This window comes from Engraulis encrasicolus, chromosome 6 (genome assembly GCF_034702125.1).
Source record: "Engraulis encrasicolus isolate BLACKSEA-1 chromosome 6, IST_EnEncr_1.0, whole genome shotgun sequence".
Taxonomy (NCBI): Eukaryota; Metazoa; Chordata; class Actinopteri; order Clupeiformes; family Engraulidae; genus Engraulis; species Engraulis encrasicolus.
This window is the reverse complement of record NC_085862.1, coordinates 19,713,564-19,729,890: the sequence shown is the minus strand read 5'-3', so window position 1 is coordinate 19,729,890 and position 16,327 is coordinate 19,713,564. Positions and strand designations below refer to the sequence as shown.

General features: G+C 46.6%; 1 protein-coding gene across 1 annotated transcript in view; it reads right to left on the bottom strand.

The window, feature by feature from the left end:
• Nucleotides 1-16,327, bottom strand: part of camsap2a (calmodulin regulated spectrin-associated protein family, member 2a) — a 79,658-nt gene that overhangs the window by 35,914 nt on the left and 27,417 nt on the right. Inside the window, exon 3 of the mRNA XM_063200843.1 lies at nt 3,295-3,456. Within this exon, the coding sequence (XP_063056913.1) occupies nt 3,295-3,456 (162 nt within the window). The remainder of the gene's footprint in view (nt 1-3,294; nt 3,457-16,327) is intronic.

Here is a 16,327-nt window from a genome sequence, read left to right as displayed (position 1 = left end):
CACTGCATGGGAGCCATATGGCAGATCCATCTGGCCGATTTGGGGAGAAGAGTATATGTGCAGAAACCATAGCTAGGGCTAGGGCCAGTGAACCATTCAGTCTTTCTTGAAGTGCCCCTTTTTTCAGGCATTATTTTACCTCAGAGTGTAGTTAACGCTCCATTTTGATTCCATCATTTGCCTAAGTGGGATAGACTTCAGTGACATACTGTATGTCAGTGGGCCCAAACACAAATGGACCACCGATCACTAACTCCATTCCAGAGAGTTGACTATTGATGTGGTCGCTAATGGCTACTCATGAGTGCTAGCTTGACTTTATGTGTGTGTGTGTGTGTGTGTGTGTGTGTGTGTGTGTGTGTGTGTGTGTGTGTGTGTGTGTGTGTGTGTGTGTGTGTGTGTGTGTGTGTGTGTGTGTGTGTCTGTTGTGTGTGTGTGTGTGTGTGTGTGTGTGTGTGTGTGTGTGTGTGTGTGTGTGTGTGTGTGTGTGTGTGTGTGTGTGTGTGTGTGTGTGTGGTTGAAGTATGCAATACAGAGACCTGGGGGTCTATGGTCTGTAAACTTGCAGTAAACTAGCCAAGCCACATTTCCCACATAAGTTCCAAACCAGAGAGCTAACTGGCAGTGGATACATTAGCAGGAAACCAGAGAGCTACCGGTAACTCAGAGTCTGTGAGTATTTCCAGAGCAAGTAAAGTCTTGACAGTGGTGAAGCCTCAGAGGAAAAAATGATCACACTACTGTCGAATCATTACGATGTACTTTGCGTGTTACACCCCCAGCATTTGCATTGATCAATTATGTTTCTAGCAGGGCCCATTGCATTACTATATTAAGTATTTTTTTAATAATGCACAAACGTAAAAAGTAAAAGTATCTGAGCTCTATTCAATGAAAACCACTATCACATATCATCCATGTACCTGTGATTGGTTTGTCTGAAAACGTGAACGTATACAGTACAGAAAAGCTCTGAAACAGGAGAAACCTGTAGCATCATCCATCAGTGGGACCTGCCCATAGTGCTTAAAGGGACACTGCAGGAAATGGTCAAAAAAGGTACTGCAACTATGCTATACTATATGCTATACTAAGTAATAACTTTTCTAGTATGGTCCAAGTACAGTCATTTTTGCAGCTAAAAATGGCTATTTTTAGAAATTCAAAATGGCGGACCATGGAGAAGATCCCCCTTTTCATGTATGAAAAGTGCAATCTTTCCAGTCATAATGAATACTTAGAATTTGTTGCTGGTGGTAAGTATTCATAAAAAAGGTAACATTAGTGAATGGGCAGCATGAATTCTGGAAATAAACAACTAAAAATCTCACACAGTGTCCCTTTAAGACTTCAGGCAACATTAGACTAGTGCTTGCTAAAGGTTGGCTAGATACAACTGGTACTTCTGTATAGATGGAGGTAAACGACTGGTAGTTCTTATTGATGAAAGAAATATGTAATTGTATATACAGTAGGGTCTACCATGGTAATGACAGCTTTGAGGTACAGTAGGGACACTTTATTGATGTTAAAGAAAATTAAGGCCAGAGCTTCACTGCATCTCTGCTACAAAGATTTTTTTTTGACTACAGAAATTGAATATTTTACCCAGAGGCCACTGAGCAGCCAAGCAGTTTTACAATCCAGCATCTTTAATTTTCCAACTGGTCTGGCAGAAGAAATGCCTAGTCTAGCATCCAAATAGGATGTGACAGAGCTGATGCCTCATGATGCGCAGGTTTTTACTTTTCCATGTTAAAGAGCAACAACAGTTTAGCCTGGGAACTCCCATACTGCCTTTAGTTCTACACAATCGTTTCGATCTGAAAGACTTGTGATTAGGTCTGGTGGTAACCAGGAAAACAACAGTTGGCTGATCAGAAGAAACAAGAGACACACTGAAGAGGCTAATGAACTAGGGTGAAAAAACACCATAAAAACCCAAAAAACCCGAAAGGCATAGCTTATTACTTCTACTTTTTGGAAACATTTTTTAAAGCAGCTGGATGTGAGGAAATAACTAAATAGGCTGATGAACTAGGATGAAAGAGTGTGATGATGAATGAAATGATCACCCAAGGTGTCATCTTTAATCTTTCAGTTGAAGAAAAAAAGGCATCAGGAGAACAATGGGAAGTGTGAATAGGCCTGTTTTTTTGTACAACAGTCTCCGGCATCTCCCCAAAATAGAATGAGCTTGTATTATGTTGATGCATCATGTTGACTACCCTACCTAGGGAATGTGACAGGATTTAATGATGACAGCCTTGGGTTCCATTCTCTGAGCTCTCTTGTTGCCTACACATCTTAGTCTCCAGTAATAATCAGAGACTGTTTTTTTGTTGTCGATGTTGGCAACTTCTCACCTAATTGGTATGGCGAGGCACTGGCTTGCTTAGTGATTAATCAAATCAACTGACAGAGGCAACTTCCCCCCTGTTGCAAGGCAAATGCCATCCCAGCGATGTGTGAATGTGTGATAGTGTGGGAGATGCCGGCTCTACGAAGCTGTGATTTTTTAATTAGTCAAAGAGCACCAGACATGTTGGTAGACAGAACACCCTGTTTTACAATGTGCTTTCTACGTCTGTCTAAGCATGACCGCTGGCCTAGTTGATGACCCAATTCACTGGTGATGATATTCCCGGTGTCTGTGCGGCAGAATAATTAAATAGCTACCTTGCATTATAAGCAACACCTTGTTGACCCAGCTGGTGGTGATGGCATCCTCCGTGTCGTATGTATGGTGTGTCTCCGTCAGAATACATGGTGGAGTACTGCGGTAGACATGTGACTATATAATATTGCATTCTAGCTTATACTTACCCTTTCATTTACTAATCGTCCTTGATAGTAACACCTCTACCACCTATTGACAGAGCTGGTGATGACATCCTCAGTGTTGTATAGCGTGTCTCCACCTGGGTACATAGTAGAGTACTGCAGTAGGCAGGTCACCACTTAGGCCAGCCGCACATTGGCTCCGACAGCACTGCGGCGCACTTTCGCCTTCCGACATAATTCGGACCCCCAAACCCAATTTGACACGAACATAGCATTGAAAGTCAATGGGCGGCGCCGACAAAATAGAACTTGTCTCTAATTGCTATCCGACATCGGCGAATGTCCGCGGACATCGGCGCCAGTGTGCGGGGTTCTATTGAAAACAATGGAATAGAACTTTTGCGAAGCAGTGCGCGGCACTTTGTCGGAGCCTATGTGCGGAAGCCCTTATAACATCCTAACTTGTACAATAGCCAACTCTCTCCTAACCCACCGTTCACAATAACCCACCTTGTTGACCCAGCTGGTGATGGCATCCTCCGTGTCGTATGGCGTGTCTCCATCGGGGTACATGCTGGCGTACTGCAGTAGGCAGGTCACCACCTTCTCCACGCTCACCATCTCTAGTGTGTAGGCCATCATCAGACCGTCCACCAGGGCCAGATGGGCACTCTAGAACAGGACAGGAAACACACACACACACACAGGTGTTATTCAGAGACGGATACTCACATGCATGAAAATGCACGCACACACACATACACACACACACACACACACACACACACACACACAAGACATTATTTGGCCAGATGAGCTCTCTACAAAATGACACAACGTTATGAAACTCAGAAACATGAGTTGCATACAGTACACATACTGTAAACACAAAAACAAACACACACACACACACACACACACACACACACACACACACACACACACACACACACACACACACACACACACACACACACACACACACACACACACATTACAGACAAGAACACACACCAACCCAAGAAGGGCCCGCTGCAAAACGACATGAAACACACAGACAAGTGCCTGCCCACACACATTCACACAAAAACATGAGATGACATGTCACTGTGGAAGACATCGCTGTGTCTCTCTGTACATCTCTCAGCATTCGGCAGCTGCAACTGCAGCTGTAGCCGCTGCACACACACACGCAGGCACACACACAGACACACACACGCACACGCGCACACACACACAGACACAGACACACATACGCACACGCACACACACACACACACACACACACACACACACACACACACACACACACACACTGATGCCTTTGTGAATTCTGCCTCTTGAAACGTTGTCACATACAACATTTGTAATGGATGGAAAATCCATCTACTGTCTTTTCCTCTCTGTGTGTTTCTATTTTTTCAAAGCTCTTGTGATGCTTTTTTTTTGCCCTGACATTTCTCTGTTTCCAGCTTTCCATCTCCCACCACCCCCCTACTCTCTCTCTCTCTCTCTCACACACACACACACACCGCTCTCCATCCCCCACACTCCACTCTCCATGCTCTGTACTAGTAGCACTAGTTGCCGTGGAAACACTTTACATCTCTCCCCTGTTGCTCGACCCAATTAGAGACACCTCCACAGAGGGAGAGGCAGCCAGAAGAGGCTCACCAGGACCCCTTTCAGGAGGCCAGCTGAATGCCTGATGGAAATAATATAATAATAATAAAAAACACACCATAAAAGAGACTGAGAGATTGCTTTGATACAAACAACAACAACAAATACAAAAGCCCGGCTGTTCTACAAAGTATTGTTGAAATAAGAATTTTCTCATTTTAAGTCAGGAATGCATAATTCTGTGACCCGTTCAAATGACAACAAAGGAGAAATAATATAATAAGTCGATTAGCGGGGGGTTGGTGTGAGGAGGGTGTTTGGCAGAAACACCTTTCCTTTTCCTGTGCCATTACACGTTTTCACGCGTGTTATCACAAACACAGCTAACATGAAATACCCACAGGGACTTTTTAAAAGTCGTCCACGAGCGTGTAACTTTCAGGCTCCAAATATTTACACGGCTCAATTCCGGAGTGGGGCACAGGAGGGGGTTTTCCATGACCTAATATCTCATTCATCACGCCTCCATGGATACACTCGAACACGGCTGCACGCAGCAGACACACAGAACATAACCTGCAGCAGAACCTCAGATACCATTACGCTACGACGCAGAACATACTCTTCAGCAGAACCTCAGACACTACCTCACTCCGACAGAGAACATAGCAGAACTCCATACACCATTACACTCAGAAGAACACAATCTGTAGCGGAACTTTAGACTCAGTAGAACTCTGCACTCAGTTTGTAGAACTCAACACTCAGTTCGTAGAACCCAGGAATCAGAGCATGGAAAATAAGACCCAATCTTCTTAACACGTTACACGTGTGAGTTGCCCTGTGCAAATCCAGTATTGGTAATACTGTACGTGCACACACACAACACCCACACTAAGTCGCGTGCAGGTCTGTGATATTGCATAATATAAATCCAGGGCTTCTGAGCTCATGGCATTTCTAATACTAATACACTAAATGCCCCTTTCTATAATGCTGTTATTCAAACCCAGGTGGCGATTTCTGTGCACTGCAGTGTCTGCTTGATGCTTGACCACATGGCAGTGTTTAGCTAGTGGGTACTGTGGTGTCCAAGGACGGATTACTGCACGGGCCTACCGGGCCCAGGCCCAGGGGCCCAAGAGTCAAGTGGGGGCCCTGAAGCTCTAAAATAAGCACTTTATTTATGTCCTCACACTGTGCTACAATTGAAATTTTAGCAACCACATTTCCACATGTGAAAACCATTGCGATTCCATGGAGTGACTGGCCCTGTCTTGTTCTCTGGTGTGTTTGTCTATTGTGTTTTGTGTAATGTGTATTGTGTCTATTCTGTGCTTTTGTATCTGTATCAGACGTACTGTAAACGGCACAGAACGCTTTTCTGAAAGGACAATATCTACTGTACATTGGGACTTGGTCATTGCCATTCTGGTAACAGCTAATTTATAACACGGGCCATGTCTTATCGGTTTAATTTGAATTTCCCACCTCTCCTTCCCTTTCAGCTCATCTCGTTCTCTCTCTCCTTTCCACATCTCCTTTCTCTCATCTGTACAGATCCCTCTATTAAACACAATATCCCCTTGCTCTCATTGTACTCTCTAACACTGCCCCCCTCCCCCCCTCTCTCTGTTAGTGTTATTGACTAGGGCCCCGGGGAAGGCAGCCAGGGGGATGAATACACACACACACACACATAGGCACCACACACATGCACGCACGCATGCACGCACGCACACACGCACGCACGACACTCACACACACACACACACACACACACACTTCTTTCAGGCAGCCAGGCGAGTGATGAAGAGGCTCAGACCTGCCAGCCCTGCACCCAAACACAATCAGACCAGCAGACTCTAGCACCTCCCCAACATACACACACACACACACACACACACACACACACACACACACACACACACACACACACACACACACACACACACACACACACACACACACACACACACACTGCGCCAGACTGTGTTGCCCAACGTTTACCCCCTGCTCTAATCACACAGACAACACCCCATTAGGCACCTGACAGGCCCCTATTAGCCAAGCGAGTGAGTGTGTGTGTGTGTGTGTGTGTGTGTGTGTGTGTGTGTGTGTGTGTGTGTGTGTGTGTGTGTGTGTGTGTGTGTGTGTGTGTGTGTGTGTGTGTGTGTGTGTGTGTGTGTGTGTGTCTGTGTGTGTGTTTGTGTGTGTGTGTGTGTGTGTGTGTGTGTGCGTGATTGAGAGAGACAGCCCGGCATTACCGCAGATTACCCCACGCCAAAACACAGACTGGAACGAGCAAAACAAATAGCTAAGCGGCTAATGGCTAATGGCTAATGGCTAAATGGCTAAATGGGGTCATTTAGGCATCAACTGGGGTAGAGGTTTGGGGGTGAAGGAGGACACATTTGCAATAAAGGAACACAGACAGATAGACAGACAGACACATGCACACACACAGACACATACACACACACAAACACACACACAGACGTATGCTAATGCCCTCGCACACATGCTCTTCGCATGGATGAACGAAGACACTTGTAATCTTTTCCTCACATCTTCTGTCCTATTGGGGCTTTATTGATTACAGTCCTCTGGAGAGGAAACTGAATGGGGGAGGAGATAGATTGAGGACTATTTGGCATGGGCTGTACTGTGCGTGCGTGCGTGCGTACGTGCGTGTGTGTACAATAAGTACTATAGTAGGCAAGCATTACACCCAGATAACGCCATCACTTTTCCTGCACCTCAGGGTTCATGGCACAGTCACGGGATGAGCAATGCACTATGGGGGTTTGCTGAACTCCAATGCATCCCAATCTGGTCGGTAGAGAACTTCTTGAGATCTGTGGTGTGTGTGTGTGTGTGTGTGTGTGTCTGAAGACTACTGTCATCTCCAAAATCACAGCAATTTTCCTTTTCCTGCATTGTTACAATGGATGCACTGGCAGCAGACACGCGCACATGCACACGCACGCACACGCACACGCACACGCACACGCACGTTTCCTGGTTTACTGGTGTAACCGCGGCTATGCAATATCATGTGCTATTGTTGCATCAACACCATACATTTCTCCTACTTTTACTTCTGGCCACCTCTGCTTCGCAGGTGCAGCATAATTCATTACTACAGAGCAGCTATAACAATAGCAGCTGACTGGCGGAGCTACGTGTTGGAATTTCCACTCAGTGTTGTGTACCCAGCCCTAGCAGAGACTCACTGAAGCCCTGGGCAAAGACAGGCAGAGAGAGAGAGAGAGAGAGAGAGAGAGAGAGAGAGAGAGAGAGAGAGAGAGAGAGAGAGAGAGAGAGAGAGAGAGAGAGAGAGAGAGAGAGAGAGAGAGAGCAAGAGAGAGCGAGAGAGAGAGAGAGAGGGAGAGAGAGAGAGACAGTAGAGAAAGAGAAACAAACTGAGGGGTAGAGAAAGAAACCTAGCTGCAGCAAGTCTGTGTAATAAGTAAGTAAGAGAATGTAAGTGTAGCCTTGTGTGCCATGTCAGCATGTTTATTGTCCGCTTGACCAGGCCACATACAGCGATGCCTCTCTCGGCTAACTGCTCTCCCTCCCAGGCAACAGCACTGCGCCTCGGCCTCCGAGATGGACAGTCAGTGACTACCCTGCACGCTTGGCTAGCTGACAGCCCCCCTCGCAGGCCACAGCGCTGCCTCTCTCGGCTAGCTGACTTCACTGTGAGATGGACAGTGACAATCCTGCACGCTTGGCAGCCACAACACTCAGCGAGTTAGGATCAGCATCCACCCAAACAGAGACACAGGATTACATAACCGCAATGGAGAAAGGAGGCACTGAGGGTTTTTTTTTTTTTTGCTGTCCTTTTTGTCACATAAGCTGATTAGCGTGTGCAAATCTGCTGCATTGGAGTGACATCTCAGCATGCGCAACATCTCCGCCAGAGAGAGTAGAGAGAGAGAGGTTCCATTGGCCCATTGTTTCCGGGTTCTATTATTGGGGGGGAAATCCCCCTTTAGGCAGACCTAGGCAGACCTGAGGACTGTTCTATTCAATGCTAGGAGCATTATGACACGCCCCTTAAGGCAGACCGGAACCTGGTCACTTTAGGTGCCCATAGAAACCTATTATGTTGGAATATCTCCATACTTAAAGAATCTCTGATCTCCTCTCTTCTGCCTGTGGTGATGTGTCTTCTGGCAGTGGTGGCTCCATACTGCAGATGGGTGCCTTGCCACACTGCTCTACTCAAATATACTATAACATACTATAAGATCAAATGCTGGGACACAGTTCACAGACAGAGCGGATTACAGTCTGTGCTGTATTAAAGGCCAAACGAGTTTGTAAGACAATCAGTGCACAGTGTAGACTTTAATGCAGTCGATTCTACATGCTCTTCACATATCACCAACACTGTCTTTCCCAGCACTAGACTCCCCTTCCCCTTACATAGGAATTATGAGTATCCCATTGCTGGGTGGCGCAACATTGACCCAATCACCTGAAATACCTGACGTAGCGTTCAAGCTCATGAGATTTGCGATCTCTTATTAAAAATGTTGGCATGTTTGAGCTGAATGAACAAGGTCTATCGGTAATTAGGTCTTAGCTTTTAAGTGAATAAATTAATTTCATGTTTTTTATGTGCTTCAGAGGCAGAGATATTTAGGTTTTTATAGGCAGATGGTACCTTTTCCCCAAAATGGTTTAGGTATATAGCAGACATTTTTTTGCATGTGTTTTAGGCATCAATGGGTTAAAACACTAACATAATAGTAATACCAAAAGTAATAGTAAATAAATCATTATAATATACCATGGAGGACATGTCCACCCAGACCTACCTGTCAGGTGTATCTGTTGGAGATGCTCGTCAGCCACCTCGTCATCCAGCAGTGGAATTCCTGCCACACTAGACTGCTGCATATGTGTGACCCCACTAGGCTGTGTGTGTGTGTGTGTGTGTGTGTGTGTGTGTGTGTGTGTGTGTGTGTGTGTGTGTGTGTGTGTGTGTGTGTGTGTGTGTGTGTGTGTGTGTGTGTGTGCATAGCATGTATGGATTTTGTAGGGGGCCGCAATGTCACTAGAGTATATCCAGCAATTCTAATCAAAATGTCTCATAACGTCTGTGGGTCCATTCCGTGCTGTGGTTACATGTAAGACTCATAAAGTATGCAGCATATAGTGGAGGCCTAGCTATACGCGTACACCAACAAGCGACCAACACCACCAGAGTGAATTTCAACGATTAAAACTCAGCTAAAATTAAACCAATAGGAATGTTTATATATTTTTATGTCCCAGGCTGACAAGAGGGGTTTATGCTATTAGATAACATAATTATCAAACATGACAATGTCAAGCCCAGAGGGAATACGGCAAATTCCTTGAGAAACTTCTTCAACGACCATGGCTACTCGGTAGCTTTGATCAGTTCTGGTGTACACATACAGTAACAGTGAAAGCAAAGTGGAGTGGTATATAGGGGATAGAGTGCCGTCTGTGGGTATTGCACTGTAACACCTGTTTAGCATCTAAATCCAATATGTCTCGATCTGGAAACTCGAGCCAGCATGTCTGCACAGTGCACACAGGTTGTGATGTGACTAGATCAGCCCCCGTAAGGTTTTTTCGATGAGACTAGATGCACTTTGTCCAAGTATAGCCTCTGCAGAGCTACCCTGTGCTGGGTGACACTGCAGGATATGCAGGATTCATGTCATGCGGCCGAAAGGGAAGACGCTGCATTGCGGTCTGGGGATGTTGCACAGCACAACACAGCAGGACAGATTGCACACACACTCGCGCGCACACACTCGCGCACACACACTCGCGCGCACACACTCGCGCGCACACACTCGCGCGCACACACACTCGCGCACACACACTCGCGCACACACACTCGCGCACACACACACACACACACACACACACACACACACACACACACACACACACACACACACACACACACACACACACACACACACACACACACACACACACACACACACACACACACACACACACACACACACACACACCTCATTGCTCCTTTACAGTGGCCGGCCCGGAGATTTACGGCCTAAATCTGACACTTTTATAGCTCCTGCTCTAGCCCTCCAGACGCAGGAAAGGAGCAGGAAACAAGAAATGAAAAAGAAAAAAAAATGAATAGCGTCAAGTGCAGAGCTCAGCAATGCTATTTTGCTGTTGAATCATCCTGCCCTCCTGATGGAGTGTCTCATACCACACACACACACACACACACACACACACACACACACACACACACACACACACACACACACACACACACACACACACACACACACACACACACACACACACACACACACACACACACACAAACACACACACACACACACACACACACACACACACACACACACACACACACGCATCATGCATGCATGCACACACACACACTCTTTCTGCTGGGGGCAGTGTGTTTATTTGCTTCAGTCTGTCCAGCGTGCAACTGAACACATGAGTAATAATACCTCATACATACAACACTAAAAATACGAATGTAATGACAAACAAATAAAAGAACACAGTAAAGTGCGTCATACTCAACTCTGAATAAATGGCCAGAAATGAACTTTGCTGTCTACCTGCAATATACATAACGTTTTGCATAATACACTGCTGTAATAAAAGTGTGGTGTAATGTAAAACACTTGAGCTAATTGCATTTCTGGGGAGCAACCACAGGGCCCATAAGCCTGAGCCATGGTGTTATTATGAGAATAGAGCCGAGTGTGAGGATAAGATGGTGTTATGAGAGCAGCAGGGGCTGAGTAAACCCACCGGGGTTAAGTGTTGTCTGAGGTGTTACGATACAGAACAACTATTAAGCTCACAACAAAGAAAAGCTCCTTTGCTTTGGTTGCCCCATCGGAGCCACTTGAAAAATCACAACAGCGTTGATCTGAAGCTGCACTTCAGCCGGTCAAGAGGCTACGCTTTACACACTTTTGTCTACTTCACTTTAACAAAACGAGAGCGGGTCATAACAATGCCATCACATAACACAATGGCATAACACTGCCATCACATATGTACTTATGAATGCGATTACCATCAAAGAGTTTAATAACAGCACAGCACAACATGTCCTAAAAGCACTAAAATTGTAATTGTTGAGTTTGCAATACACCCACATAACTCAAACACACGCAAGCACACACACACACAAGCACACAAACACAGACACAGACACAGACACAGACACAGACACACACACACACACACACACACACACACACACACACACACACACACCACACACACACACACGCACACACACACACACACACACACACACACACACACACACACACACACACACACACACACAGAACAGTTTATTAGTCATACACACACACACACACACACACACACACACACACACACACACACACACACACACACACACACACACACACACACACACACACACACACACACACACACACACACACACACACACACACACACACACACACACACACACACACACACACACACAGCACAGTTTATTAGTCATAGGGCTTTGCTTATCTCAGTAATTGAGGAGCACAGATCAGCTAAATAGTCATTTTCTGGAATAAATAAACAGACGCATCTCAGCGGCACAGTAGCCAGCAGTAACGTGCTGACATACAGAAGACTGCTAGTAGTAACACATACTGATGATAGTATACATTCCAAACAACACTCCAACACCACACACTCCACATAGTAGCAAGACACACTTGGAGTCACGCACACACACACACACACACACGCACACACACACACACACACACACACACACACACACACACACACACACACACACACACACACACACACACACACACACACACACACACATACACACACACACACACACACTTTCTTTCTTTCTCTCTCTCTCTCTCTCTCTCTCTCTCTCTCTCTCTCTCTCTCTGAGGGACATGAGGGGAAATAAACACACAGCTGTTTGCTGACTGAACACCCTCCTCTATCTCCACTGGGCAGGAAATGACATTCCAGCGAAACTCCGGGTGCGGAGACAGTTGGCCAACGGCAGCACAGAGAGAGAGAGAGAGAGAGAGAGAGAGAGAGAGAGAGAGAGAGAGAGAGAGAGAGAGAGAGAGAGAGAGAGAGAAACCTCCTGGCCTGCCGCTGCCGCCCAGGGGAGTCAGATCAGATGGTACACACTGTCCTGCCACCATGCCCTCTGCTGTGATGCCAATGCCCTCTGCTGTCCTGCTACCGTGAAGCCAATGCCCTTTACTGTGATTTAGCATCTGCACTTTTGACTCTCTGTATTTCCTGTATATCGGCAAGTGTTGTCAAGTCAAGTTGGTTTTATTGTCAATTTCTTTACATGCACTGGTCATACAAAGAATTTGAAATTACGTTTCTTGCTTTCCCATGCAGACATAGACTAATCTAGGTAAGGACATAGACAGTATAGACATAGACAGTACTCATACATGGACATAAGACAGTATAGACATAGACAGTTGTTTGCTATGATTGTCATCGATTGTAAGTTGCTTTGGATAAAAGCATCTGCCACATGCAATGTCATGCCAATGCCACTGACGCGCTGCTTCATGGTTTTATGGTTTCTTACTGTACATACAACAACAGCAACACGTAGGGTTCATTTCCACCCAGAGGGAACCATATCCTACGGTACATAATATGCCATGGTTGGATGGTAAACATTGTACTGCCGCCATGCCATGTGTCGTGCCACCAGTGCCACTGAAGCGCAAGACTGTATGGGGTATTACGTGTATGTCGTCATAAAATAGTAAGAATTCATGCATGCACTTGTGTAATTGTGATATTTAACTAAGGGCTCGATTTGACCATATCAACGAGGTGGAGGTGTGCATTGCCCTGGTGATTTCATGGCTTTCTCTCTGTGCATCAAACACACAGTGTTGTGCATGGGGGTTCAATGGTGAGTGTGAGAAGATGAGTGAAGACTCATCTCTTTGAGAGCTTCCCAGCATAACAAAACTAACTCTATTCATTTGTTCAAAAAAGGTTGAGAATCTCTGGGTTACGCTAATTTGGTAATGTGAGTAAGAGGGGTGTGCTCCATTGTAATGACTCATTTTCACTTACAGAGTACTGACAGCAATGAGCTAGCGAAGAAGTAATTACAAGCTCAATTTGGCCAACAATGATGACCCCTGATGAAAGGTAGCTAATAATAGCCATCATAATAGCTTTCATCTCACAGTGACCAAGAGGAAGATTCATTTCAGTGAAGTTCAGATTTAATAGAATTCCAGAATATTCCTTCATTCTTTTCTTCTTCTGCGGAAGAAGGAAAAACAGGAATGATAGTGTTTGAGGTAAATTAAATATCCTCCCTGTGTATTCTCATTGTTCCACACAGCTATCCTGAGTATGTCTTCCCAGTAACAGAGAGACTGGTGTAGTGTGTACCTGGGCTTGCCTGAGCCAACCAGCTACAACACATGCAGAGAATCCTCCCAGTAGGGAATAATAAAGAAGAACTACCACCCACCACCACCACCACCACCACCACCACCACCTGCTCTACCACCCCCCTACTACTCCACCTGCTCCATCACACCCTCTCTCCCACACCCACCTGCTCTCACTCCTCACTCTCCCACTACAACCCCCACACTCCCCGTCCACTACCACTCTCTGTTCCATCACCCCCACACCACCACCACCCCCTCCTCCACTGCCCTTATACCCACTCCAGCTCCACTACCACCAGCTCCGCTACCACTCTCTGTTCCACCACCATCCTTCCCAGGCTGCCCCTACTACATAGGTAACCATGACAACAGAGCAGTATCGAGCCGAGAGTGGTGTGTGTGTGTGTGTGTGTGTGTGTGTGTGTGTGTGTGTGTGTGTGTGTGTGAGAGAGAGAGAGAGAGAGAGAGAGAGAGAGAGAGAGAGAGAGAGAGAGAGAGAGAGAGCATGTGCGTGTGTGTGTGCATATGGGCAGGGGCATGGTTGGGAGTTGCCAAGCTGGATAAGCTGAGTATCTCCCGGCAGCTGAGCAGACAACTCCCCTACATCACCCTGCTGTACTACTCCACAGCCTCCTCCTGTTCAATATAGCCACAGTCTCCTCTCCGCAGCCTCTCCCTTCCTCTCCTCTCCACAGCCTCCTCTTCCTCCTCTCCTCTCCTTACATCTCATCTCCTCTCCTCCCCTCCCCTCTCCACAGCCTCCTCCTCTCCTCTCCTCACATCTCATCTCCTCTCCTCAGAGCTCCTCTCCTCCCCTCCCCTCTCCTCAGTACTCCTCTCCTCTCCTCTGTCTCTTCTCCTCTCCACAGCCTGCTCCTGTTGTCCATATTGCCACAGCCTCCCCTTCTCTCCATCCTCCTCTACCCTCACAGCCTCATCCCTACTCCTCCCACCTCCTCCCTCTACCCAGCCTCATGCTGCTCATCCAGAGCGCAGCTACTCTTCACACCCAGCCTCCACCTCTACCACCACTGGACACCACTGCCTGTTCATAGCTCAGTCCTGTCAGCCCCCTCCCAGCCCCCGCTCCCCCTACCCACCCACACAGCCTCCTCCTGATGATCAATCCTCCTCCTGTCCTTCACCCAGCCTCCTCTTGAATTGGTACCCAGTTGTTATTAAGTCATGTCCCAGCCTACACCTACAGCCAGCCAGCATCTCCCTCTACCACCACAACCTCCTCCTGTTCATAAGCCGAGCCTACACCTACATTCATATCCCCCCCCCTTACCCAGCGTCAGCCTCCTCAAGTACTCCCTGCTCAACCTACAACGCCTGCTCTGCTCTCTGCCTGCCTGCCTGTCTGTATTCCAGCCCATTGCTAACACCGAATGCCAAACCACTGCTGACCCTGACCCCTCCACCAGCACCCCCTGTCCCCCTAAACGTCCTCGATCCTGCCTCTTCCCTCCGTACCACTAACCTGTGCTGAGCCCGTCCATCTGCATAAGTAGAATCGATCTGTGTGCGCATGGGCCGCTTCATATGTGAGTGTGGGGTGGGCCGCTCCGAAGAGGCACACTTGGCAACGCTTCATTATCCTGACAGTAATATCGATGGCCAATCCTGATACAGCACCAAACCATCGACAGCCATGCCCCATACTGTTCCAGAGTAGCCATTAGATAGAGATCCGGCAGACAGAACTCTCTTCATCTTATTAATGTGGCTTAATGTGTGGGCAGAATACAATACATGACGACCACATACAGTATTAGCAGAGTATAACAGAGAAACTGTGTCCCGTTTTAGAGATATTGCTATGTCAAATTTGCAGTAATTACAAATTACAATATCCAACCTACATTTGTAATACCAAGGCTTTGAAGGCATTCTTCTTGCAGCTTACCTTTGCGGGGCAGTATTGATAACCATGTCTGAGCAGTCATTAGATACAGCTGCATAAGAGCTGTGGCAGTACCCTCAAGGGGAGTACCATTGTGTCGCTTGGGTGGTACCTCAAAAAAGAGGTGACAGATGCACATCGGTCGACATTGCAAGAAACTGAATGTACCTGTTTTTTGGGGTTCCAGTCAAGCAACGCAATGGTAGGCCTACTCACTTTGAGGGTACTTCCACAGCGACGAGTTCTGTACCTTTATTTCTGAGAGTGGTAGGCAGCATTAAAGTGGAATGGTGTTGTAATCAAGGTGGTAACAAACTACTGCTGGGGAAAACCCTACAAAAATATGTCGGGGAACAGTACAGCATTCATAGCCATGCAGGACACTTTACAAAAGCATAGCTATTAGCTACAGCTCCATCTCATATTACTCTACACATGGCCAAATATGCAGGTAGCACAAAACACACTATACATACACATAGCATGGTCTTTGAGCGTCGGGGACATGTCCACACCACTTAAGGGACGAACCTTAAAT